Genomic DNA, 27,109 nt, shown 5'->3' on the forward strand with positions numbered 1-27,109 from the left:
CTTCTGCAATCCTGATTTCTCTCTGTCAGAGAGAGAGAGAGAGAGAGGGGGGGGGGGGGGGGGGGGGGGGGCGAAGGTTTTAACTAGTATTTTTAAAAGAAAAAAACATCTGTCGTTTGGACAAAGTTTAATCACTTCACTAACCACAGGTACCAAAGTATTTCTAAAGGGGTCACCAAATGGTGTATCAACATCTATGATATAACGAAAACCATTCAGTCCCCTGCAGTGACTTTAGATCAGTGGCTTCTTGGTGGTGACCCGTAGGAATCCACACACTAATTTTAAAAAAACCACAACTGAATGTTAGTAAAAACTGAGCAGTTTTTATTAATAGAGCAACAGAGGCTCCACACCTCTGTCTTTCTGCAAGAGACAGTTAAGAGTCACTGACCTGGACAAATACGGGTTTTGGAAGTTGACTCCTTTATGAGCTGCTGGGACTCTTTGTCCTCATGACTGTCACACCAGCTATTGGTAACCCCTGAGATTTTGGAGAAAGCTCAGAGACACTGTGAAACACCTTAAAAACCTAGTAACTTACATCCCAGATGAAGGTAGAAAGGCATTTCTAGAGGTCTGATAAGAGGTGTAATTCTGTTCACACATTAACCGTAATTAGCCAAATAACTTGGTATTTGTGATAATCATCATCACTGAAATGGTTAATGTTTACTTGAAGTTGCTGCCATTACATTTTACAGCTCTCACTTCTCCAAGATGAAAGGAAGTAATTTTCATGTTCAGGTTAGTAAACTCCATTACCAGACCTCTGTTCAATTGTGCTTCGCACAGGGCATCTCAAGTGTTGGAATCTTATACTCCCTAACCCAGTATAATGTCACCGAGCAGCTGATGCTGAATTCCTATGCCCATGGGCCCATGGATGCTAGTAACAGGAAGAATTATTGACTTTCTTACACACAGTTTTGCCTACTTGTTCCAAATAATCTACTGGCTATTTCAGCTGCTGCCTTCTCAAGTTTGTATGTCTTTTTGGTGCATGTACCAGGAGGCTGAGACAGTTTATTTTCCCCCTAGCAGCCCTCATAGTGCTGCGCTTTGTATTGGTATCTAGAAAGATGTTGATAAGACACCAGCGTTTGGCTTCTGCTGAGCAGTGCTCCACAGCATCAAGGCTGTCTCTCCAATATCCCACTCACCAGTAGGCTGGGGGTGGACAAGATCTTGGGAGGGGACATAGCCAGGACAGCCGACCCTAACTGACCAAAGGGATATTCCATACGCTATGATGTCTGCTCAGCAATAAAAGCTAAGGGAGGAAACATGTTTGTTACTACAGTTTGTCTTTCAGAGCAACCGCTACACAAACTAAAGCTCTGCTTCCCAGGAAGTGGCCAGACATCACCTGCTGATGGGAAGTTGAGAATGAATCTCTTGTTTTTCTTTGCTTCCACATGCAAACTTTGCTTTTGCTTTATTAAACTGCATTTATCTTGACCCATAATTTTTTTCCGTCTTATTTTCTACCCTTCCCATCCTGCTGAGGAGGAGAGTGATAAAGTGGCTTGGTGGGCAACCGGTCCAGCCAAGGTCAACCCACCACAGCATACATACAGGTTTGTATCAGTAAAATTAGTTGTCACTCAATATGCTTTGTAATAAATACTGGTAACTGTACAAGCCATACAGTGACAAATCTATAAATGTAGAGGTGTTTTGTATTAGGGTTGCATAGGGACATAGTTTAGGATAAAGCCTGCAGGAGTGCTACTAGCTCTGCTCTGTTCCCCTCGCACCACAACTCCTATTTACTGCATTTTGTTTCCCTTGGTTGCCTGTGTCAGGATTTTTATGGGAGTCTTGATCCTTTCCCAGAAGTCGCACACATAATCACTCAGTGTATCCGTCTTCAAAGAACAATAAAAAAATGGGAGAACAATACCACAAAGAGCTGTTTTAGAGAGCTGATGGGTGAATTGGGATTAAAAAGTGGGATTTCTTTGGTCTTCAGAACTGTGTTGAAAGAAGTTTAACCTTTTCCCTAGGCGGATTCCTGTGTACAAAATGACTGAAATAATAATAATAAAAATCTTCATGGCATAGTAAGTGGAAAAAGGAAAAAAACATACCTCTCTATGCTTGTGTTTGTGTTGAGGAAGTCTCCTTCTGTTACACAACCACCGATGCCTCCTGAGAATATTTGAAAATTATCTCTTGATATATAGACTTCCAACATCTCTTCCACCTCTACTCATGTCCTTACAGGAGACAGATGTGGTCTCTGAGGAATGTCCCTGTTAAAAGGGGATCCTTCATTTAGTACAGAACAGTTAAAAGCATTCTTGATCTACTGTCCTAATAAATTCCTTTCGTTGTCCTTTAATGTAAATAGTGTTTCTCAGTTATGGGTAGAGTATATGACATTATGGCTGTATATTCTTGGCAAGCAGAGTTGGCAGCACTAATTTACACAGGGAGTTGAGAATAATGGAATATTATTAGTGTTCTGGCATATATATGTAAATATAAGCAACTGTAAAGGAACTACTCTTGGAAGTCTCTTGTACAAGTAGTAGTTATTGAGCTAAAATAATTACATATGTTCTAAGTATCAGCATTCTTTCCCATACAGAAAATTAAAAGTCTCAAGTCTTCACTGACAAGTCATTGCTCTCAGCTTGCTAATGACCAAATATGCATCACCATCCTTTTATTGGTTTTTGGTTCATCTCTATATTGGTTTTAATTTTGGTTCCAGTTAAGTCATGATCAAAAGCAGTTCATCAACACTTACGTCAGGTGGGACTTGCGAAGAAGTTCTATCTTCTTGAAAGTCAGTTTGTACGGAACTAGAGAGGATGGGATTTGAGCCTCATGTTTTAAATCTATTGACTTTTTTTGGTAAATGATTTCAGTCAGACATTGTTCTCACCTATACAGTGCGGGCATGGTCTTGTTTAGTTTGCAATGGTACCTAAATGTGCTTAGCATTTTCTAGACCCTGTCCCTTCTCTGGGAAGTGCAGCTGGAGAAGGGTTGCTTTAACAGATTTGCTTTGTAAATCATTTGACTTTTGCAGCTCATTTAAAGATTGCTTTTTGCACAGCCACAGGTATTTCCAAACCAGTCTGCACTGCCTAAGGCTGCTCCCAACCTACACTGCTGTACTTTGCGCTACAAGAAAATTAACCCTACTCTGCAACTGGCTCCCTCTTTTACACAGCTATACTGGACCTGTAATAAAGCAAACACTACCTTCCCCAAACACTCTGTTCGCAATTAAACGTTTTATTTCCAGTCTGAGAAATTGTTTTGTTTTTTAACTTTGGAAAACAAACCATTTTACACTTCAAAAGGGCAGGCTACCAAGTGCAGCAGCCTGCCTGGTGCCAGCCATCTCCCAGTCTCACTGCAGCAGAGCTCAGCCATCCACACCAGAGCCTTCACACCTGCCACTGCAGCATCGATTGCTTCTTCCATCACTCCCAAGCTGTTTTGATACCTTTCCAGTTTCCTGCTCTGTCTGTCCTGCTCTCTCTCCCCTATACTGAGTAAGTCACGAACTGGCTCAGCCCGCCCCAGATAAAAGATTGTGCAGACAACCTGCTACAGCAATGAAACTGTGTTGAGGCTTTTTTTCTGTGTGGTGTATGCATATAAACAGAAAAACTGTGCAGCATCCTGTACCCACAGCATAGGATCCCTCACACAGGAGACCTGCTCCACTTGACCTGTAGGGACCTTTTCCCCCACTGAAGGCTTAAATCCCCCTAAATCTCATTTTTTCTTTTTTTCAGTGTTCTGCAACCCTTGACCAAAGCTTAAAAGCCTAAAACCCCTAAAAGGCTGCATAACACCAGCCTCTGGGGAGCACTTTTACAGGTCCTACGTTTTATAAATCACATTACCCTCTCTTCCTCCATATCATTACTCTACCTGCTGACGTTACAAAAAAAAAAAAAAAAAAAGCAAGCCAGTTGCATTTTGGTCCTTCCTTCCATAACACATGTGGTCCTAAACAGGCTGAGTGCCCCTAACATACCCACCACCTCCCCCCTTCACAACAAGGCAGTGAACACCTCCCTCCTGCATCTCTGAAGAGAATTCATCCATTCTAAGGCCTTAGAAGCCTTTTGCCCTCTGGCCGTGGGCTTGCCCCAACCTTGAAGTGGAGGAGCTGGGGCACCCCTGGGAACATTTGCCCCCCTTCATGGACCAACTCTCCTGTCCCACTCACACCAGGTGGCACTGTTGGTTTTCACTGTACGTGCGCACTCTTCCACCTTCCCCAACACTGACACTCGTGGGTGCTGAACCTAAAAGCCGTGATTCTCAACCTTCTTCAGTTCTGAATCCCTACGCTTTTCCTATTTGAAGAGTGGGCCTATTCAGATATTTAACATGGGGAGACCACTCTGTAGAACCTCTTTTTCTGACTGCATTCCTGGCAGTCACCAGAGGAGTACCCTATGGACTCCCAGGACTGTACACAGCCATATGTTTAAGCTGGTGAGGGCAGTACCTAATAAAAGTATGGTCTTTGGACAAGCACAAAGAGAGATCCAGATCTTTTAAGACTATCGAAAAAAAAACACCATGCTAGAACAGAGGTCTTTATCCTTCTTAAGATGTTAAATACCCTGAACTAAATTTCATTAAATAATTCCCACTTGCAACTCTTATCAATACATAATATATAATCTTCCCTCTTTCACTGTGACCTCTGTTACTGCTTTTATCACCTCCATAAACTATTGCCTTCTGAAGATGCATGTTCTCATAAACTTGCTTTGACTTGCTTAAATTTGTTGGAGGGAAGGGGGTGTTCAGCTTGATCTGTTTCTTCTGTACACAATGTTCTTCATTGACTCTACCCTTGTCAGCCCACTTTGAATTTCTAACAACTGAAGGGACAGTTTGTTTGCTTGTGAAGGAACACCCAAAGAGCTGTTTAAAGCTAAATGGAAAAGCAGGTTACTTATCACTCAATATAGTTACAATTTCCTTGATACTTACACCACTTAGATGATGCTTAAACATGAAAAAGTATTCACTAGCTAATATACCTAAGAGTTCCCTATTGCCTGGCACCCTGGCACCTACTTGGCTTAAGTGTCTTGCCCAACCCTAAACTAGGCCAGTTGAATTTGCAAGTTCAATGAACCAAATTACTAGATAATTATAAAATCTCTATTTTTGTTCAAGGGCTGTCCTTTGAGGAAACACAATGCTCCTTAAAATAAGGATGAAATCCATAGCAAATATGACTGAAGTGAAGTGGAAGTAATAGTTATTGTTCCATTGAACACAAGGAAGATGGAGCCTGATAAAGAAATGGAAAGTTAAGAGTAATGAATGCATCATTTGTCCATGTATCCAGAACAGTTTCACATACACTGCTACTGCATTTGTCTTAAAAAAAAAATCACTGTTCCTGTGCAAGAGTAAAACTTGACTTCCAAGTGAAAAAGCAATGAAATACAAGGAAAGATTAAGCCATTCCATCCCTTTTCCATTTTAAAATATAACATCTTGAACAGAATCAAATGGTGCTACTTGTCTGCTGGCAACTGGTAGCTGAAGGAGGAGGCTTATTCCCTGTTGCTGGCTGCCAGTTTCTTTTCCAGTCTCACTTCCATGAAAAGTAGATCTCCAACACATGAAAAAAAAAAAAGTCAAGTCTTTAACAAAGCACAAGAGCGTCAGATTCCTAGGAACAATCAAGATTTCACCAACCTCTGCTATTGCCATAGTACAAGAGAGGCAATTATTTCACAGTTAAAAAAAAGGAATCTCTTAACATTCAATCCTACAGGAATAACAAGAGGAAAGGATACTATAACTATGGGGAGGAAGATCCCCAAACCTTTTCCAGGAAAAATTATAATGAAAGACCCACTGTCCATACCCAAAATCTGACAGAAGAGGCAAGATGCATCCACTCAGAGGTTATGTACTTCTACTGTCAATACTGCCCCTCATTCCTAGCCAGAGCAAACACAGTGGTCCTGGCTACTCCCAAGACCTGCTTTCAGTAAGGTTTTCCAAGTACAGCAATGCTCAGTACTCAGCCGAAAAGCCTGGATTTATGTCATTCTCCCAAACAGTTGTGCTAGGTTGAGGGGGTACTGTGAAATTCTGAGCCTTTGTGTGTTAATCTCCAAATCCCAAACCGTAGCTGTTTCCCTCCACCGAGAGACCTTCATGTGGTCCCCAGGTGAATCGGGGTCAGGGCTAAAAAAGGGAAAACTGGAGCTCCTTAGGAGAGGCTCCTTATATACATATTCTGAAAGCACAATCTCACACTATTTAAAACAAGCTATTTATAAAGTCTTCATAGATCTTTAAATATGAGAGGCACTTCAAAATTAGTTTGACTTATAATTTCAGCACCAGACATTGTTTATGACATGACTGATGCTGCAAAATTAGAAGATCAAACTAATAACCTTTAGTGAGTGCATAGTTAACCATCAGTTTAACCATTATTTCTACTAGCAGGAGAAAGCTTTTTATTGAGACTACCCAGTGCTGAGAAGCCCACTGCAGACAGCAGAAGAATCAGGCATAAAATGGCATGCAATGCAAACCCCATTTCCCAGTTCATATTAGGAGGAAAAAGCTTTAACCTACCCCCGCGTTATTGCATTTAGCAAGAAACATGTGGAGCTTTTAAATTATTTTCTACAGAACAAATTCTGCTAGTAGCTCTACAGTTGCCTCAAAAACCTCATGATGCATGGCACAATGATACAGCCCTGTTTCACTGCCCCATGTGCATCCCTGCAGGGCTGTATTCACCAGGGTGGCATACAAATATGGAATCGCTATCATTTAAAACAGATTTGCTGTATATTACTGTGACATACAGATCTCGCTTTGGGAAAAGAAATCCCTTCTCCTTATCCACCTTAAACACCTGCTGTTGTGGCAAATGGAAGCCTCGCTAGTATACAACCAGCATCAGCTGAGCATAGCTAATGAAAGGCGGAAAGCGAGGTCTGAATTCCGCACCGGCCGGCTCCCCGCCGCCTGTCACCGTATGCTCAATGCCCCAACATTATTACTGTTCAAGCTCCCGGGAGGGCCCGAGGCCACGCTGCAGGTGCAGGCTCGGAGGCGTTCAGCGCACCCCGCAGAGTAGCCCGACACCGCCGTGCAGACCCCGCTCGCTGACGGCGCGGTGACCGCTACAGGGCGGCACGCACCCGGCGCGGCTCTACAGGTCCCGCTCCGCAGCGGCGGCGGGGCTGGGGCTCTGGGTGGGAGGGAGCCCTCCTCCTGCGGGCACCACGCAGCCTCCGAGCCCGCGCTGCCCGGCCCGGGGGGAGGAGGAGGGCTGCTCCCGCGGCCGGCCGGGCCCTTACCCATGCGCCTCACGTAGTGTTTTGTAGGAAGTTTCCACGCTCCCCGGTTTAATCCGTGCACAGGCGGGTTGGAGAGGAGCGCGGCTGAATAGCGGGGGAAGGGGGCGGGCGGGGAGGAGCAGGCGGCAGCAGGAGCGGCCGTGTGGAATGTTTTAGGGCGGCTTGAGCATCTCCCGGCGGGGTCGCAGCGAGGGGAGCCCGGGCGGGCCGTCGGGGCTCCAGCCTGGGCTCCCGACCGCCGGCGAACCGGGCCCGGAGCCGCGGGGAGCCCCGCGCACCGCCACCATGGGCAGCAGCGCGGGCGCGGAGGACACGGGTGGGTAGCGCGGGCGGCGCGGGGCGGGGGGCGGCGGGTCTGACCTTGCGGCACCGCCCGGCCCGCACCCGGCCGGGGGTGGGGGGTGAAGGCGGGAATGTGCTCTCGCAGGGGAGCCGGGCCGGGGGAGCGAGGCGGTGCGTGCGAGCCCACAGCAACAATTGCTTTGCAGGAGGCTCAGCCTCTCGCAGGCTCCATCCCTAGCGAAGCAGGCACCACTGGTCCACGTTCACAAGTTAAGCATGATGCGAGTGAACGAACGTTTCATTCTCCTGCCTCTCTGTATTATCTAAACCTAGACCACAAACATGAAGTCACAGCACAGGAGCTCTTGTAGCTGGAGACTCCAGGCTTGTGCTTTTACGGAGGATACAGTCTCATTTCTGCAATCCATTGCTTGTCTGAAGGCTGGAACTGCCACTGTCTGGCTGCTGCGCTGCAGGGGAATGCCGTTTATGAGAAAAAGTGTTGCTTGCACCCTGAGCTCCATGCCACACAAACACTGCCTGTTTCTGTGGGGATTTGCTCTCCTTGCAGAACAGTTCACCACCACGCCTTCATTTGCCAGACATCCATGCCCTGGCCTTCCTATCTTATACCTCCCTATATGTTTTCTGAGAAATCTTACCCTGAAGAAATGGTCTTCTCCCCAGCAATTTAGAGAATACAGGCAAGCAGTGTAAACCTGAGCATGACAGGCTGGCTGTGTGGTAACAGAGCTGGCTTTGCAGGACTTCTAGCCATGTTTTATTAGCTCAGCTCAGACCCTTAGGAGAATCCAAATTCATGCTGATTTCTGTTTCATTACATCTTCTCCATTGTCTAACCCTTTCACCTCCTGTGCCCAATTCCTGTAACAGCAGTCCTGGAATACAGTTCACTTTCCTTGACCAGATTGTTAAGGACAAACGAGGTGCTTCTGAAACTCCCAGAGGATACCTGTTTATGTGCCTAACCACACCAACACCTTTTAAGTCAGGTTTGCTGTCACTCACACACAAGCCTGGGACTGAAGCTATTTCAAGTACCTTCAGAATGACCATGCACCAGCAGCTGAGCTGCAGACATCCAAGGGGAGAACAGATGGCAACTGATTCGGTCCATTTTGTTACACGCTGTCGTTTACGAAGTGAGCTTTCGGGCACCTGAGGCTTAATCATGCCAAGAGGATGAATGCGCCCAGCTTGAGCAGACGTTTAAGGTACTCATTTCCAGTACTGAGCCATTACAAAAAAACTCCATGGTGGGTTCTGTGAGGGAAGGAAACCCAAAATACAAGAAAGATCACTGAGGAAGTCCTTCTTTAACACTTACTGGATACTTTCTTAATCTCAGTATCTCTGAAAACATAAGGGTGAAAGCTAGGTGTGGAAAAAGTGACACTCAAACCACCAAAGAGCTGGGGCTGGGATCTTCAATCTGCACCAAACAAACACTGGCAGAGTTGGGCTGGTGATGCTGCTAGAATAAGGATTTCATCATCTTTCTTCTACCTGCCTTACAATATTTAGTGGCCATGGTGCTCCCCTTCACCCTCCATAGGTGCAGCCACCATCCCTAGCTCATACCTCCATTCTCCTTACATCAATGGTCTGTGTGCTAAGATATTTTCCTCATTCCTATTTTCTTTAGCACTCAGATTGTTACTTCCTGGCCTCACAAGGGTCTCCAAAGGCCTTTTATTTCACAGCAGGATGTTAAGGAGACTTTCTTTATGCCAGTGTTTTTATATGGGCAATGAATCAAAGGATGACTAGAGTCTGACCTATAAAAAACATCAAGAGAGATTAGTCTGAGGCTAGCACCTACAAAATGACTCTGCAGATTCTAACTGATATAATGCCTGTCCTCATCATACTGCCCTAAAGGTTATCCTCAAGGATTTCTGGATCCAGGCCATGTTAGTTAGTATTCAGAGTCTTCTGACTCACAACTTGACACAAACATTGCAGCAAAGGAAAGGATATCTGAGTAACTGGGAAAGGACATCGAACCTGCATGCAGCACTGAAATGTGAAAACAATAAAAAGGCACTCAACATCAGTCCTGGTACCACAGTAATTAGAGCAAAAAGTTTTCCAAACTTTAAGGCTTTAATTACAATTTCTGAAATTCAGGACAAGGAAGAGAAGAACACAAAGCTCTATATCAGAGTTTTCCAGAACCAATCCTGTCCACCCCCAGCAAAGCGGCCACTGGTTTCTGATGCAGCTGTTTTAACCAAACTCTTGCCAAATAAGACTAACATACCTATTTCTTACCAATCCATGTTTCAGCATCAGTCAAGCTTTGCTCAGAGGTCTACCACATAACATCTCCTGACAAGCACATCATGTACAAGCAAATCGCACTAATCCCAGTGTGTAACCTGCAAGAGTAGTAAGACTGGAAGTCATATTCTTGGAATATGATGGTGAAGAAATGTCACCTCAAACACATATTTCTCTGGACTCAGCTCAAATGTGGGGTTCTCCAAGGCCAGCCTGTCCCTAAGATTTCTCTGTCTTTCAAGACAGCAATTGTTTTTTTGGGGGGGTCTGGCTTCCCCAGGTAATGTCTAAATATTATTTTCCCTTATAAACCTTTAATTTAATTTTTACAAACCAGTGTCCAGGACTTTTGGAAAGTATTTTTTCCCCTTAACTGGCTCTCATTCAAATCAACTTATTTGTGACATAAATTTGTGCTATTGAACCTTCTGTGATTCCTTTGTTTCCCACAGAAGGTCAAACTTAAAGGAAACACTGGAAATATGCCCAATACAAACCTGTACAACAGGTGGGCTTGATCTGTGATATGTTTTCAAAAAGTAAATACTGATTGGTTTTGACATTACTTCTAATTCCCATAGTCCATATCTGTGTCTTTTCTGCAACTTGACTTACAACAGTAAGAGAAAAACAAAGGATCTCATACACAGCTCTACAGAATAAACGGAACATTGGGTTTAATCTGTAGTAAATGTGTAAAGAATGTGATAGGAAAACATATTATTTAATACCTTATATAATGAGGGTTATTGCAAGAAGAGACTTTTCTTGCCCTTTTAATACTTGTTTTAAAATTTTCATTCTTTAGGATAAAATTCAGAAATCCCACGAATTCTGAAGTGAGAAAAGAGACACCAAATGAGATAAAAGTTCTGTCCATTTCTGTCTTCTTACGAATACCAAATCCTATTCTTACTTTTTCTGTTGCTCTTAATTGTAGGCTGTCTCAGGAGATGGCTACTTTCAGCTATGACTCAGTACAGAGTAGAGATACTGGAACTCCCTTTAAACTGGCTGCCAGTGCAGGTACCTGAAGCAGTGTAGCCATGGCAGCACCCAGCTCTGACTGGCCTAATTACTCTGCCAAGAAATAAAGGGATACTGGGAACTCCCTGGGGGAAAGACAGTTGAATAGTTAACAGAAAGAATTTCCCTGTGAGGCACGTTTGTTAAATAGGTGTTAACAGCAAAAAAAACCTCAAGCTCCAGCCTTTGTCCTTTGGCACTTGTGATGTCCCAGTCTTTCCAATTCTCCTCCTGTCTATAGAGACAAAATAAACATGTGATTTCAATATCTGATAGAAAACCTGAAATCAAAATTATTCCCACCCCAACTAAAATCTATATGTAAGACCTCCTTAAAAAGACAAAAATAAAAGTCTCCTGGCTGGAAACATACACAGCTCTCCTGGTGACAGTAGCAGGGTGGACATCTTGCCTTCATAACACAGAGGGTCAGTCTCCAGAGGTTCACGAGGAGCATGTGTTTACTATGCCTGTAAAAATGTCAGGATATGGATGCGTTTAATGGGGAAGACCAAGCAGAAGAAACAAATGAGAACAAGATTTTGGGGAAGGGAAATCCCTTCTGTTATCTTTTTTCCCCACCAAGTTTTCCTCATACACAAAAGTGAACACACACAGAGGAAGATGAAGGAGCAATTTTACCAATATGCTCATTTTCTTACAAGCTCAGAATGCACGCAGCATTTTTCTGAAAATGGAGCCCAAGACTTCACTAAAATTGCACACACAATGTTTTGTTTTACAAGTTGGATTTATTTATTTAGCTTTATAAGCTAAATTACATAAGCAAAGACCACATTGATTGGCTGAAATTCCCTCTGAGGTCAATGCAAGTTTAACTACTTTAAGGAGTGAGGTGTAAAGCCATTTCAGAATTTCTCCAGGTGGAGACCTTGGTGAATATTGCCAAAGCAGAACCTGTAGGTTTGTGCCCAAATCTGACAGAATGCTGTTTGAAACAGCCATGTACTGAAATGGCTCCATTTTGAGGAGACAGAGAGCCAGAAAGCTGTGAGTTTGCTGTCTCATAACAGAGGCCAGTAAGTGGATGGTGTGTAGAGGCTGAAAGTTGCAACTTTATCACATTAATTTAAATGTGAAAAAGCAACAGGACATTACTAAAATCCAAACTGCTTTTCATTTCCAAATGTTCATATGCTACAGATCAGATATACACACCCCATTCAAATTTAAACAAAATTATTCTACTTTTCTATACAGGCAAAGAAGCAATAGAGGTGCAAATCCCCCAGAGTCACCAGGATGTGATGCCCAACGATGAGCAGTAATTACTGCAGCAACAGTTCAGCCAGCATGAGTGTCAACGAAATGTCTGCCTTCTCTCTGACTTTAGAACAAAAAACTGGCTTTGCCTTTGTGGGAATCTTGTGTGTTTTCTTGGGACTTCTAATTATCAGATGCTTCAAAATTCTGTTAGACCCCTACAGTAGTATGCCTTCATCTACATGGGAAGATGAAGTTGAGGGGTTGGATAAAGGAACATTTGATTATGCGCTTGCATGAAAACTCGCAGAATATCCTGCCTTATATTTGATGTTGATTTCATTTTGGAAACCAACTGTTGTTACATTTGTTATACATACCTGTGTTTTGGAGATATGTTGGTGCCATCCATTTTGTTAAATAAATATTTGTTGCAGACTCAAAAGGCACTGCATGTTGCTTTTGTTTGAGTAACAGTTAAAGGATAGATAAGAGATAGTTAACAGCAAATAAATACTACAATAAACAATTCACTAGAAAGTTACCATGGTCAAAAAGTATTTTCAGAATCAAATGATACCTGCCTCTTCAGAGGAGGATCTCTTTTCTACTGAGTCTCATGATCAGCTGTGAAAGGTGAAAGATAAAAGACATTCACAAATAGTGAATGCTTAAGTGTAATTCCTTCCCATCTCATCTGACAGTTTTCTGAAGCTCACAGGCTGTGCTTGTATACTGAGAATATAAAAATGGAGGACAACAACTGGCTGTGGCTCAGAGGAGGTGCTTGCAAGAGGTGTGTGTCCATGTTGCTGGGACAAAAGGAACAAGGGCTGTTCTATGCACTACAAACAACAAGGAACTAATGGGAAAGCTAATGATCACATCAACTAACTTACCTCTCACCTTCCAAGAAGAGCAGGTGCTGTACCAGTGACTGTTTATAAGGAAAGTGTACATTGCTTCTCCTGTATGAAACTTGATGTGGTCCTCTGCAAACAGTGCGTAACTCATATGAGAGTATTTTTTGATAGGTTTCCCTTCTCCTAGTCTACAGCAACAGAAAGTCAAGCAGAATTAGTGGAAGGGAAACAAACATCATCAAGGAAGTTTTTGATTCTACAAATATTCTGCAACACGAAATATATTACCTGCTTAGACCTCCATTCTGAACCAACACCACTACAGTGGTGAAAGAGAAAAAGTGAATGTTAGGTAAATTCTTAGAGTCTGAATTGGTCAAAGCATGGCACTTTTTTACTCCACTTGATTATGGAAGAAGATTCAGTTGAAACTCGAGCTTAACCTGTCTGGTTTACAGCTCCCAGCAGTAATTGCACTAGCTTGGCAAGGCCAAAGCAGAGAGAGTCATGCTGAACACACATCTGTAGCTCCGAGAGGGGCAGTGGTCTAGAGCTAACTGGAGATCTCTGTACTCTCCAGCCTCTCATCACAGTTGGTTCTTCTATTCATGCTCCTGTAACTGTGCACAGAGTATGATCTGGATTGTCAGACTGAAGAATCAGTCGTAGGAGCTTCTATCAAGGCAGAAGAACTAACAGTGAAAGCAGAGACTCAAATCTGGGTATTCAAGGTCACCCTCACATACACAGCTGTTTAGCAAGTGTGACAACACTTGACACAAATTCAATTCAGATTTTAAGAAGGGTGGCATTAGAATTTTAAGCAGTCACTTTTGCTAAACAGCTCTGTTTGCAATGAGGAGCAAAGACAAGGAGATCAGTTACAGTAATTGGTTTCTTTTGCATTCTGAAAAATACATATTGTCCCTTTTGACCTATATACTAGGCAGAGGCAGACAGTGGAATAGAAGACCTCAACTGCCATTTTGAATATGAAATACTTGATTGTACAGGGAAGCACATGAATCTCCTGTCTGAAGGATATGAGAGGAACAGCCAACACTAATCTACACTGGTCCATTTGAATTACAAAACAATTTTGTGAATGTAAGAGCTTTTAACCTGCTTCAGATTCTGTGTAAGAAAAAATGCCAGATCTTCAGAGATTCAGGATGTTACATTTATCTTAGTTAATCTAACTGCAACATCAAAGGTAGAGATCAGTACACTGATTCATGTGACCTGTTAATGCTGGATAGGATCATCCACTACAGAGACCTGACACTGCCATTCTTTTTCCATGCACCTAATCAGCACAGCTGAGCTCTGTGCTGTCAGGTTAGAGTCCTGAAGGTATTTATGTTACCTGGGTTAAATATAGTTTGGTTATCTCTAAACTACACAGCAAACATACCCAAAGAACCCCAATACTGCTGTCCTACTTTTGTTCTTAACCCAGTCTGTTGCTGGAAGCAAGTATCAAATTCTCTTATGATTAGAAAGCTTTATCATTTCCTGCCCATCCTCCTCTGCACCCCCAAAAGACAAGGGAGCGAGCCTTCCCGGTAGGAATACACAAAACATACTTTTTCAAAGGTTTTCCTTAAGTCGACAGAGTAAAACTTCAAACCGGGTTAGGCGCAAATGGTTTAAAACCGCATGTAGGACAAGGTGACCCATCAATGACTGATCCACTGAATTCTCTGGAATCTCTTCTGCATAAAATTCTTTGAGCAGAAGCCTGAACTCTTATTATCTCCATTATTATATACGCAGAACTGAAAAATAGAGAGATCATTATCTGTGCACAGAATGAGGCATAGCTGGGAGGGAAATGGAGATAACAAAAGTATTTTCAGTCCCCCTTAGAAATTTTGCAATACCATAAACCCAGTAATTGTAATGGATAGGAACATTTACTGGTTAATAGTTAACAAACTAGAATGGCTCTCTAAATCACCATCCAGAAATGTTTTGAACAAGAGGGATTGGATGGTCTATTCAGTATATTAAGCAGGAGAAAAATCTGGCCAATAAGGCAGAGTCTGTAATACCTCAAATAGAGGGTCACGCTATACACATGAATAAAAGAGGCAGATTGTCCTTCCCTAAAAACACAGGATTGATGGTAAGTTAAATTATCCTGAATAAGGTAAACTTGAATATTTATGCATAATGCTAGAATGCTAAACACAAAATTAATGGCAAATAACAGTTGAGACACCTCTGGAAATACAGTGTGAAAATCAAAGTATTATTTTCAAGAACCACAGAAAGGTAAGAGACTTTTCTTTTCCTAACAGAATAGTAATATTATGGAAATAAAATAGTGAAATTACAGAATCATTTTACTTGGTAGCAAAAAGCTCAGTGTTATCAAAGAATCAGGGTTTCACTCAGTCATGGAGATGGAAACAAACCTACTTTCACTGACCCTAATGACAACAGATTTGTTTTTGCTCCTTCATGCTTGAAGATGAAACACTTCCTTGCAACTTTAAAAGGCTGAAGGAAGCAGACTACTACTGTCTGTGATCAAAAATGTGTAATAGTAGTAAAAATAATATTGATTATCCAAATTCAATAGAAGTAAAATAAACTAAATAAATGTAACATGTTGCTGTGAGGCTTACAAAATATTTAGCAAGAAAACAAATATAAATATGAGGGGGGTATAAAGTGGTATTATAGCAGAGAGGTGACAACAGAATACTATCTGTAGCTGCTGGAAGTAGTGAGAAAATATGCTTTAGCTATATCTCATACTGAAGATGGAGGACTTTTGATTATCAGCTGTTGAAATTTATTTTGAGATGTGATTTTAGAGAACATGTACATTGCTGAAGTGTAGCTATTGATGCAGCTGTCTTCCAGTGCCAAATGGCTAAATGCATTTCACTAAATTATTGAGAAATTCAGACTGGAAAAAAATCTCGGGGGGGTCATCTAGTCCAACCTCTTGTGAAAACACAAAACTTTAAACAAATGCCTCTAATGGACTTATTTAACCAGATTTTGACTTCATATATTCCTTTATATAGATTAAGTCTTGTTTCTAAAACTTTCTGGTTTTACATACTCTTACAGATTTTCAGTGTCTAAGCATGCTCTGTTTTAGTCAGTTTGAACAGACCTGGACTCCTACTGAGTTATACAGGTCTATACAATCACACTCCCATATCCTCCTTAGAAGCATGTTTAGAAGCATGTTTCAAGGTGTATGGATTTCCATTGTTTTGATAGCTTATTTCAAAGCCATGTAGGCCATCCTTGTAAGTTGCTGCAAAGGTACTTAACCTACTAAAGGCCTTAAATGTGATTACCCCTTTTGCTTTTGGGGTTTTTGTTTGCTTGTTTTTTGGAGGGGGCTGTGTAGGAAAGCGAAGGTGAGAAGCAGATTGCACAGCTCTCGTATGTTCACCTTTCTATGGGCTGCCACTCAGAGGGACCTAGAGAGGCTGGAAGAACAGGCCAACAGCAATCTCATGGCATTCCCCAAGGACAAATGCAAATCAGACTCAACCCTGCACTGTACGGGCTGGTGTCTCACTGGGAGGGAGCAACTCTCTCGGAAGGGACCTGGTGACCAGCATGCTACAGAGGAGTCAGCACCATGCCCTGGAAGCAATGCAGGTGAACAGTGTCCTGGGCTGCGTTAACAGGACCATAGCCAGTAGATCAAGAAAAGCAATCATTCCCCTCTAGAAACCCGAAGTTTGTCTACCTGTCCTGCCCTTCCCTGCCTTTACTTCCAAGATATTGATAAACTTGTGCGTGTCTGATGGAGAGCCACCAAGATGGTCAGAGGTGGGAGTATTTGCCCTATAAGGAAATGGGGCTTGTTTAAGCACAAGAAAAGGCATTAGGGGAACCTAAGCAGCCCTCCTGTACTTATGAGGAGGTTACTGGAAAGGTAGTACCTTGTTTTTTACTGAAGTGCACAGAAAGAGAGAGAGAGATGATGATCATAGGGTGACACACAGAAGGTTCTGACTGGATATACATAAAAAAAAACAAAACCAAACCCACTTAGAGGACAATTAAGTATTATAATAGGCTGACAAGGCAGGTTGAGGAATCTGCCCTTGGATGACGTCAAGACCTGGTTGCTAAAAGCTCTAAGTAAGATGATTTACATTCAATGTTCCCTCTGCTTTGAGTAGGAAGTTAGACCAGTGTGGATTAAGCCCAGCCACTGCGCTTGTTGCTCGGGATGGAGCAGCCGCATTGTCTGTTGTTTTACCATCAGATCCAGAGACATCTTTTATGTGCTCTTTACAGAACAGGGCTCTGTTAGGTGTAGGCCAAGCCCCAGCACGTTGCAGTGAGTTGTCCCTCTCTGGTATTGCCAGGACAACAGGACACCTTGTCTAAGTGTTTATTAGTTTTCCTGCATTTTGCACTAGTTCAGGGGTGAAGTTCCACAGCATTGGAGGGGCCCACTGGCCCAGATGCTTGCCCATATAATCTCACACATGCTGCCACTCATGACTGTCCAGCCTCAGGGAAGATCTCCTGGTGGTATTCTTAGATAGTTGTTTAACCTTAGACAAGACCCGAGCCCAACGCTGCTTAGCTTCTGAGATCAGACACTATCAGGTGTTCTCGAGGTGGTATGGCTGCAGGTAAAACATACGCAGCATACGCAGCAACATGCTAGTTCCCAGCAAAAGAAGCAGGCTGGTTTCAAGGGCATTAAAAGAATATCCAAAGTCTTTAACATTCTCAAATGCTGCTGTAAATAATCTGGTGGGAGCAAAGGGTGTGAGAGGATGTCTCCTCCATAGATTGACCCTCCAAGGGGGGGAAAAAGAGGTGTAATTGTTAACAATTCCTATTATATGCTTCCCATAGCATAGAGGCGATGGCCATGCCAACAACGCATGCCAGACCAGTTTTCTGATCAATAATTCTATTGTATTACAAACCATTATCATAAAGTACAGCAAAATGAGAACCATAACCCAGGCCCCAGAGCTGATAAACACTAAACCAGCAAATACTGACTGCAAGTGAGGTATAACATAATGGAACTCTGAGACCAAGCACAACCCCAAGAGCAAATAAATCAATATTGTGATGAGTGACTATTAATCCAAAACAATGAATACTTGTCACAAATACGATTAGATACATTCTGCTCAGATCCGTCGTTATCTCAACCTTTCATGCCCCACGCTGGGCACCACAAAGAACTGTTGTGGTTTATGCCCCGTCTGTCACTCACTCCCCCACTTCTCCCTCCCCTTGCTCCTGGAGGGACGGGGAGGAGAATCAAAAGAATGTAACTCCCACGGGTTGAGATAAGAACAGTTTAGTAACTAAGGTATAACACAAATCACTGCTGCTACCACCAATAATAATAATGATAAGGGAAATAACAAGGGAAGAGAATATAAAGCTAAAAAGGGAAGGAAAAAAAAACCAACAATAAATACAAATGCTGTACAATGCAATTGTTTGCCACCTGCTGACTGATACCCAACAACCAACACGAGCAGCGATCTGGGCCTTCTGTGTGAGTTTCTATACTCTGATGTGCTCTGGTATGGAATACCCCTTTGGCTAGTTTGGGTCAGAGGTCCTGTCTTTGCTTCCTCCTGGCTTTCTGTGCCCCTCCTCACTGGCAGAGCATGAGACTGAAAAAGTCCTTGATCAGGGTAAGCACTACTTACTTAGCAACAACTAAAACATTAGTGTGTTACCACCATTGTTCTCAGACTAAAGTCAAAACAGCACTGCACCAACTAAGAAGGAGAAAAATAACTGTTACAGCTGAATCCAGGACAACCAGATAAGCTTCCAACCTTCGTGATTCTATGACTTGCTATGATTTCTTTCAAATTATCTTTTTGAGTGTACAAATGTGAAATTGACTGTAAAATTCTATGAACTTTTCAATGCCCAGGACTATTGTTAGGATTTCTCAATAATTACTACTTTGCCATAGTAATTTATTTCCTCCATTATAATTTAGGAAGCCCAATGCTATTTTTGGATCTGTTTCAGCTCTCTCTTTATTATTTCATATTTCATCAATTTCATTTACATGAAAGATGAACGATTTGCTATATCTTAATTGCTTGCTCATAAATTGTCACCATCCTGTAACTACTGAAACTTAGTTGAGCTTTTGTAGTTATTTTTTTACAGATATATTTGATTCAAGCTTTTCATGCAAATTTAATTCAAGATTATGAGAAAAATATACATGGTATCATAATACTTAAGTGGAACATAAACAGTAAATGGACTTCATGGAATCTTATATCCTTTTCTCTGTCTTACTAAACATACATTTTCTCTGGCTTCAATTAAATATTGCATTATTAAAAGAAATGCTACATTTGGAAATCAATTTTATGTATGTAATTCTGATCCAAAGCCCATTTTATGTAAATGGCATGATGAATCCTGATTTAGAATCCTGCCAACTATGCCAAATTGTTGCAAATGGGCAATTTAGATTGCTTAAAGAATCACTTTCAAAGGTATTAGCAAACATGATTTTAAAACAGTGTTGTAAAAGTTACCATACTACAAGGTTATGCAAGGTATCAGTCACTTACTACTGATCTATCACTGGTAAAAAGTTCCTCTGCCTAAAGGAGCAACATTGAGAGGCAACCCAGCCGAAGTGGAGGTCACCACCATGCAGCCACGCTGCCTAGCAGGAAGAGCTCAAAGAAGGCTTATTTAGGCTGTCATGTTTATGGAATACAGTGGTTAACTTGTAGTTGAATTACATGTGATGGCAAAGGTATGCATGAGACTCCTTGTAGCCACAACTTTCTTTGTTCCTTGATAAGTAAGTCCTGGAAAAGCCACCTGCAATTCACGTGTTAATTGCACGAAGGCTATTACAAGCCCATCTGCATCAATGTTCACTGTGTTACTCTGCTCCTTTGTGGGGTTTCAGAGAACATGTTGAACCTTGAGGAGTTCTTGGCCTATTTACAACTTAGGCCTCTACCTCCTTTACAGCCTGTACCAAGCTACCGGTAGTTTGATTAAGAGGTCGAGCACATTCATCGTAGATGGCAACAGCCCCACAAACTCAGGCTCTGACTCAACTAGTTTTTCACTCAACAAGTCATAGGATTACAGACTCATGGATATTTGATGAGGCAGGGAAGAGCTTATGGTGGAAAACATATCTAACTGTGCAAGTTAACAGAAATGTTTTATTTATATTTTTTATGGCAGAAACACAGCAGACAACATTAAGAAGATTGCTTAGAGGTTTAAAGAAAAATATCACAGCACTTCATTGCTTGAAGAGCACAGATTCCATATGCAACGGCACTAAACCTTTTGCTGTAGCTGCAACTAACTAGCTGCAGCCACAGAAAAGTAAACGGATCACTGACCTAAAACCACAGCATCCCTCAAGATGTCGATGAATAATTTGCCAAACGTATTTTTGGATCCAAATGCAAATCGGTTTCAAGTTAACATAATTAATGAAAGCCACGACAACAATGAGACATCCCAAGAGGATGTGGGCTCTGACCCACCACATTATGAAGAAACATCTTTTACTGACGAAGCACATAACAGACTGAGAATCAGTTACAGACCAGGAAAAACAGAATTATATGACAACTTCCTTCAAAATGGGGAGAAAACAGAAGCTAGTTTACATCCCTATGATACTCACAATAAAATGTATTATCTACAAACTTTTGGCCATAACACAATGGACCCAGTTCCCAAAATTGATTATTATAGAAACACCGGCAGCGTCAGTGGGAATAAGCTCAGCAGACCAAGCTTATTAGAAATTCATGAACAACTGGCAAAGGTAAGTGGAAAGGAAAGATACAAATTTTCCCTGTTCCATTTCCAGGCTGTTAATTCTGTTTATTAATATGAAAAAGTCCTTAAATTCATGGACCTTGCCCAAGAGAAAAATTACAGGTAATCACTTACCATATTTCCTTTGGTAGCTGCAGTATGTTTTCTGCCCTGTACCCTGCTCAAAGCAAAGACTGTTATTACAAGGTGATAGTAATGTACTTCATTAACAGGAAATCACAGCTTAATCTGGCCTAAATGTATAGAACTACTGAATTTCTTCTGTTTCACATAGTTACGACGGCAGATGATGAATATCAATTCATAATCTAACCAAGTTACACAATTCACACTTACCATGAACTTGACTTTAACATCAATGCATAACGTTTCATAGATTCCTCAGTTTTATTCTTTTTTATATATGCATTTGAATATTATAAAAAAAATAAGTGCAATAAATGCAATTTAAACTAATCAGAAATCTAGAGCACTACCTGCTTATTGCTGTAATGAGCCATTCAAACAGCAAGAAAGAACCCAGAACAAGGGTGTTGAGGTTGAAGTGCTTGCTCAGAAAAGCAATAGCAGGCAAGAGTTTCCAAGTACTGATTCAGTGAATGAATTTAGGCCTTCATGCTCATTATATCAATGAATTTGGAGAAAATCTGAGGAGTCTCTTGAATTACTACATAGAAAGCTTTTATGAAGGAATAATTTGGCTAAATTCCTGCTCATCTATTACACAGAAGAGCTGTTTAGACTTTACTTATGTAATAGATGGCACAATATCCATGTAAAATATACTCACAGAGAGAACTGCTGAACAGGATACAACTGGCTAACCTGCCTTTGAAAGATTTTCTAGAGCTGTTTCTCCTCTCCCCTTCTGAGTGGACCTACTTTTGGTTAATACAATGTAGGAGTTTACTATTGATGCATATGACCAATGGATTTTATGGACAAAACTTCCCCTTAGCAGACTCCTCCTGTTTGCTCGACATTTTTTTCCACAAACACACACTACAGTAAATGAATAATGAAATACCAAACATGTCCTTTATTGTGATAATCCTCACTTTTGTCACCCTATAATAAGAACTTGTGGGGACAAGAAAAACTAAATTAAGCACTTTGAAACAGTTAAACTATTAAAAACCTTACTGCAAAACAGTGGAATAACATGATCCTCTACTGATTTTGGTAAAATCAGACTCTTCCTCCTTAAGCCACAAGACCAAGTTTTCTGTAAAAAGCAGAGGAGAGACACAGGATACACTTACTTACAGAATTAATATCAAACCTTTCCTGAGGTTCTTAATTGTGCATTTGTCAGGGCAGGGCTGGAAAGAGAGAGATCACCTCAGACTAGAAGCACCAATATGCAGCAAAAACCCCTATACGTTTTCTGTGTTGGATAAGAGTGAAATAAGAAATCTCCAGAGAAAACACACTCTCATCACCATTCCACTCATACTTCTGAGGTCAGAATAACTTGGACAAGCATCTGATTTTTGGATGCTGGTCCAGATCTTGTTCAAACTCCAGTTCTCTGGAGATTCACCTGTCCTAAGGAGGTTTAATATAAAGTAAAGAAATCAAGCAAAAAATAGCCATTAAGAAAGTAGGACCTGATTCTTTATGATCTTATTAGGACATATTCCTAGTTTGGACCTGACTTGTTTAAATGAAGGCCTCCACAGACCTGCCTAAAATGGAGAAACGGGTTACCTGGGTCACCATTTATTTCCAAAAATGAATGCAAAGTGGATGTGAAAAGGAAGGAATACAAATTTGGTATCCCTACTCATTTGCAGATGTATAATCTGCTACTCAAGGGACTAAATACATTGCCATGCCCAGAAGAAACTTCCTCTCATAGAAATAATTTACTTTAGTAGTAGCCAGAGAGGAGAAAAATAGTGTATTGCCTTTGAAAGTAATGCTGAATGAACATGTACTGAACATTAGCATATTAAGGGATTTTCAGTTTTATCTATTATTAGAAAATTAAGGGGTTTTGCTGTTGCATCTCTCAGTGGTTTATTTTTAAAAAGATTAGATAAATTTGTTTAGGTTTTTTACAGCTTTCACTTAGAGAAAAAAAGAAGGCAGATTCCATCCCAGAATAAAATGAATGAAAAATTGCTTTACAGGTCGGGTTTGTTAGGGAAAAGAGCATCATCTAGCTTGGTCATTCTGACTTTTCCCAGTATCCAGCTTAAAGAAGGATAATCTTATCCTCACAGAATAGGAAGGTGAATGTCAGAGGTAATGGGATTTTTGCTACACTGGCAACCTGCTGTGCTCTTAAGTAAGTGAGTTGTGGCACTGGTCTAAAAGGCCGCTAACCACAGCAGTGGAACAAATGACCCACCATTACCATGGCTGGAGTTTATTCCTGGCTGTCCCATGGACTCACTTCATGACCTTGGACAAATCACTTTGGGCTACAGAGCTTGTTCTGAAGAATAAACAAGCATGTGGTCACTAAATAGTAGATTTGTAAGGAAGGGAATTAAGATGGTATGAAAAGCTTGAGCTTCTATCAAGAGGCAAAAGCATTAAGTGCAGCTGGATGAGATGCCTATCCACCAGCCCCAACATGCAGCAAGCTCTCTAGCCATCGCTAAGGAGGGGATGAAATGCCACACTGGTTGTGTATGGGGGCTATAATAACCCAGACTAATAACCCAAGATGCAGTTCTGGAGAAGATGCTTTGTTTCTTTTTACTTAACACTAAAACCTGGGCTTACTACACCATACCCCAAGGCAATCCCACCCCCTTCACCCCAAGCTTTTTTGAAACTCAAAACTTTGACAACTGTTCTGTCAAAGCCCTTTACCAGATTCTGATAAGCAACACATGTTTGACTTTGGATTGCTAAACATCACATAAGCATTCCCATTGTGCTTTGATGCTGGTCTTAACATCAGAAGATAAATATTAATATTTAATACACTTTGTTAATATGTAATTTTTCAAATGTCAGAACATAAAGCAGGCTGAAAAGAACTTCAAATATCCAGTTCCCACACTGCTGGAGTCAAATTTGTGTCATCTTTCAGCAAGATGTGTCATTTTTTTTACACATATTAAGCCACAAATCACCAATTAAATCCCTAAAAAATTGTCTAAGTGCTATTTCACAGCTGATGGCTGGTGATAATTACATGGGCTTAATATTTATCCTACATAAGAAATAATCTAACCTTTCTTCATTCTGGCTATTCTCCACACTTGTTATGGGGACTTGATGAGCTCACCATCTTTAACCCCAGGAGAGATGAAGACTAAATTGTTCTGAAACAAGGAAGGGATTTTTTTTTTTTTTTTTTAAGACAGCAGTTAACTTTTTATTTTGGTAGCTTTTCAAAATGTTCTGTCACTTTTATTCCACATCCTTAATGCATGAGTAGCACAGGTAGAGCTGCCTGGTAAATAACCAATCATTCACTAAAGCACACCAATTTAAAATGCATTTATGGAAGGTTTAAGGCCATAATTTATGATAATGGCATAGAGAGCACAAATTAATTCAAAGTACATAGGAAATGACTTGTTTCAAGTACAAACACCAACCCTCCCCCTTTTTTTTTTGTCTTTAGAATTCTAATTACTGCAGCAAAAACCCCTCACATTATTCTGCTTATCTTCCTTAACTCACTTAATAATTTACTCTATTTAAGCAAACACAACCATTATTATTTTAGGGTAAGAATTGTCAAAATTATTTGAGTAATTGAGGTGCTCAAAGTCACAGCTTTCAATAGATCTCGTATTCCCATTTCCCTTAGATCCAAAAGCGACATAGGCATCAAGTTTAATCCATGTTGAAATGTATTATCCAGTCACTTATTTCTCATTTGTGAGCACAATCCTGGATTTACTGTGTCAAAGGCATTCCAGAACCTTGCATCATAGTGACTAGAGCCTGCTTCATGAGGGGGAATGACAAATATTAGCATAAGCATCATATACAGTTGGTCTTTATGTCTGGCTTTGGTTTTGTTTGTTGATTTTTAAGTTCATGGACAAAATATAGAAACAGCCTTGAAGCTTAAACAAGACGAAAAAAAATCTCATATTTTTTACAGAATCACAGATATTTCCCTTCCTTGACCTGTTTAGTTAACCTGGAGATATCTTCATCCCCTTCTAAACCCTAAAAGCACCTTGATTCCTTTCCAGAAGTGACACACTCTCCTGACTGTCTGGCAGACTACAGCAAAGTATGTGGTCATTCCTGAAGGTCTTTGTAGAGGCCCCAGACAATACCTGGCAGTTGTTAACCTGATGCCAACTCCTTGCAAAACCAGTCGGAACTTTGTATTAAAAAAAAGAAAAAACAAAACCAAACCAAAACACCACCCCACTCCCCCCCCCAAAGCAACAATGATAACACATATCAACCGCAGACCCATCACTGATTTCTATTCAAGCCACAAGAAACATATCATGATGCTAAATTGCCTCAAAGATTCTGGGGCAGTAGAGCTGAAGAGAAAATAGATTTATATCTGTAACTGCATATGAACAATCTAAACTACTGGGTCATTTATTCTGGTTACACCACAGATGTGGCAATTCTTAAACCTATCTACTACGGTTATACCAGAATTGGATAAACCACAAAAAGAATTTTTGATTTACTGCATTATTTACTCATTTCACTGTCATTTCTCTGACTGTTTTCAAGACTATGTTACCATTTGCTGCTGCAATTATGTTTGTACTTCATTCAACAGAAAGCATCACAGTTCATTACATAACTTTGCCATACAGCACTCAGCTAGGTCTCTCTTTGCTAGTGAGCAATTATTTCTATCTCTACACTTAGCATTATTCATAAATTGTTGCAGCAGCATATAAAGGCTAACCACAAGACCATCATTATGCTAGATGCTGTACTAACATATCAACGCGACATATATGTTGAATACAGTTTACAATAAAAACAATTTAGTATCAGATAATAGTTTATTTACTCTGCTTAAGCAATTCTTTAATATTTTCTTGCTGCTAGTAAGCCCACCTGCTGATGCCTGGTGTGAGCAGAATATGGCACTCTTCTCCAAAGACAGTAAAATCTGATCTTCATTGAAATTCCTTTATTCCATGCCTCTCTTATGCAGACAGGTGTCCTCTGCTTGGCACAAAACTGTATTTGTTTTCTGTGTGATTCTTCAGAACATAGCTGTGAGCACCGGGTCGGTCGAGAGAGTGGCCAATGGAGAAAGCACCACTGGAGATGAGACAGCAGTCAGCAAGGAAGAAGAAAACAAACCAGGATTTGTCAAGTTTGGATGGGTGAAGGGTGTGCTGGTGAGAAACTTACCTGCATTTCTAAAAGAAACAGAAGAAAAACATCAAGATTAGTTTTGCAACATCAAGGTCTTTTAAGAAGTGGGAGGGAGACAGACTTCAGGGATGTTGGGGTGCTTTTTAAAAGCCTGCAAAGGAAGCTACTACCCTTCTGGTTGTTAACACTACTTTTAACATTGCACTAATGAAGTATTTTTTTGTTTAAAACCCAGGTAAGATGTATGCTTAACATTTGGGGTGTGATGCTTTTTATTCGACTTTCCTGGATTGTAGGTCAAGCAGGAATTGGTATGTATCTTATTTAATATCATTTTCAACAGTGAAAGGGATAAAGAGGATAAACTATACATGAGATCATGATTAATATATAATCCAAGATGTGCATTTGCATGTTGAACTAAATAATGTTTTCAAATGCTTGCCAGGGTAAAAGATGTTAATCCTCCAAACTATTGGAATTTTCCAGACTCACAGCTAAATTACTGCTTAGAGGCACGGATCTGTTAACTATGCATATGATCATCACATTTGAGTATTTCTAAGCTTTAGTGAAATTTGTATTTAGATCCTGTAACAGATGTAAACCTCATGACTAGGGCCAATTCCTAATATGTACGTACAAAATTAACCTTTAAGAGTTCACACTTTGCTTATCTGTGAATCCCAAACCTTGTCATCTATATATTAAAAACAACACTTCTTCACACCTCTCAGCAAAGATGAAAACAGAACTGGAAGGAGGTCTCATCTCATCAGGATTTTGTTATTTTTAACTCTAGCACAGCACTAGATACTACTCTATTATGAAACACTAAGCTTTAAAAAGCTCTGCTACAGTTTTCACATAAATATGTACACTTCATTGTGTGCTGCATCTTTGCTGCGGTAGCAGTGTAATTCTGTGTTACATGATAATACAGTCTAGAATAATGGTCCCTAATCTTTGACTAGCACC

General features: G+C 40.9%; 2 protein-coding genes and 1 long non-coding RNA gene across 5 annotated transcripts in view; 2 read left to right on the top strand and 1 right to left on the bottom strand.

The window, feature by feature from the left end:
• Window positions 1-1,024: 1,024 nt before the first annotated feature.
• Window positions 1,025-15,026, bottom strand: LOC134168794 (uncharacterized). Its single transcript, XR_009966672.1, has 6 exons — window positions 13,067-15,026; window positions 11,317-11,413; window positions 10,948-11,178; window positions 9,909-10,015; window positions 9,231-9,412; window positions 1,025-2,258 (listed from the first exon to the last, which is right to left on the bottom strand). It is a non-coding gene; the product is annotated as an uncharacterized LOC134168794 (long non-coding RNA).
• CTXN2 (cortexin 2) lies at window positions 7,233-12,612 on the top strand. 3 transcript variants are annotated; one of them, XM_062628814.1, is made up of 2 exons: window positions 7,233-7,647; window positions 12,171-12,612. In XM_062628814.1, exon 2 carries the CDS (start codon window positions 12,222-12,224, stop codon window positions 12,465-12,467), a length of 246 nt encoding a protein of 81 aa, XP_062484798.1. In that variant the 5' UTR covers window positions 7,233-7,647; window positions 12,171-12,221; the 3' UTR covers window positions 12,468-12,612. The 3 variants fall into 3 exon arrangements, with proteins under 3 accessions (XP_062484798.1, XP_062484782.1, XP_062484792.1); XM_062628798.1 differs by having other exon boundaries at window positions 7,254-7,647; window positions 12,165-12,612; XM_062628808.1 differs by lacking the exon at window positions 7,233-7,647 and adding an exon at window positions 7,735-8,848 and having other exon boundaries at window positions 12,165-12,612.
• Window positions 15,027-15,166: 140 nt separating the features above from the next.
• The window catches only part of SLC12A1 (solute carrier family 12 member 1), a 52,027-nt gene continuing 40,084 nt past the window's right edge, over window positions 15,167-27,109 (top strand). The window contains exons 1-4 of the mRNA XM_062628824.1: window positions 15,167-15,307; window positions 20,237-20,834; window positions 26,020-26,154; window positions 26,367-26,442. Of these exons, the coding sequence (XP_062484808.1) occupies window positions 20,424-20,834; window positions 26,020-26,154; window positions 26,367-26,442 (622 nt within the window). The 5' untranslated portion in view covers window positions 15,167-15,307; window positions 20,237-20,423. The remainder of the gene's footprint in view (window positions 15,308-20,236; window positions 20,835-26,019; window positions 26,155-26,366; window positions 26,443-27,109) is intronic.

The sequence above is a fragment of the Pezoporus occidentalis genome, unplaced genomic scaffold (genome assembly GCF_034315485.1).
Source record: "Pezoporus occidentalis ecotype Australia unplaced genomic scaffold, CSIRO_AGI_Poc_V1 ctg11, whole genome shotgun sequence".
NCBI lineage: Eukaryota > Metazoa > Chordata > Aves > Psittaciformes > Psittacidae > Pezoporus > Pezoporus occidentalis.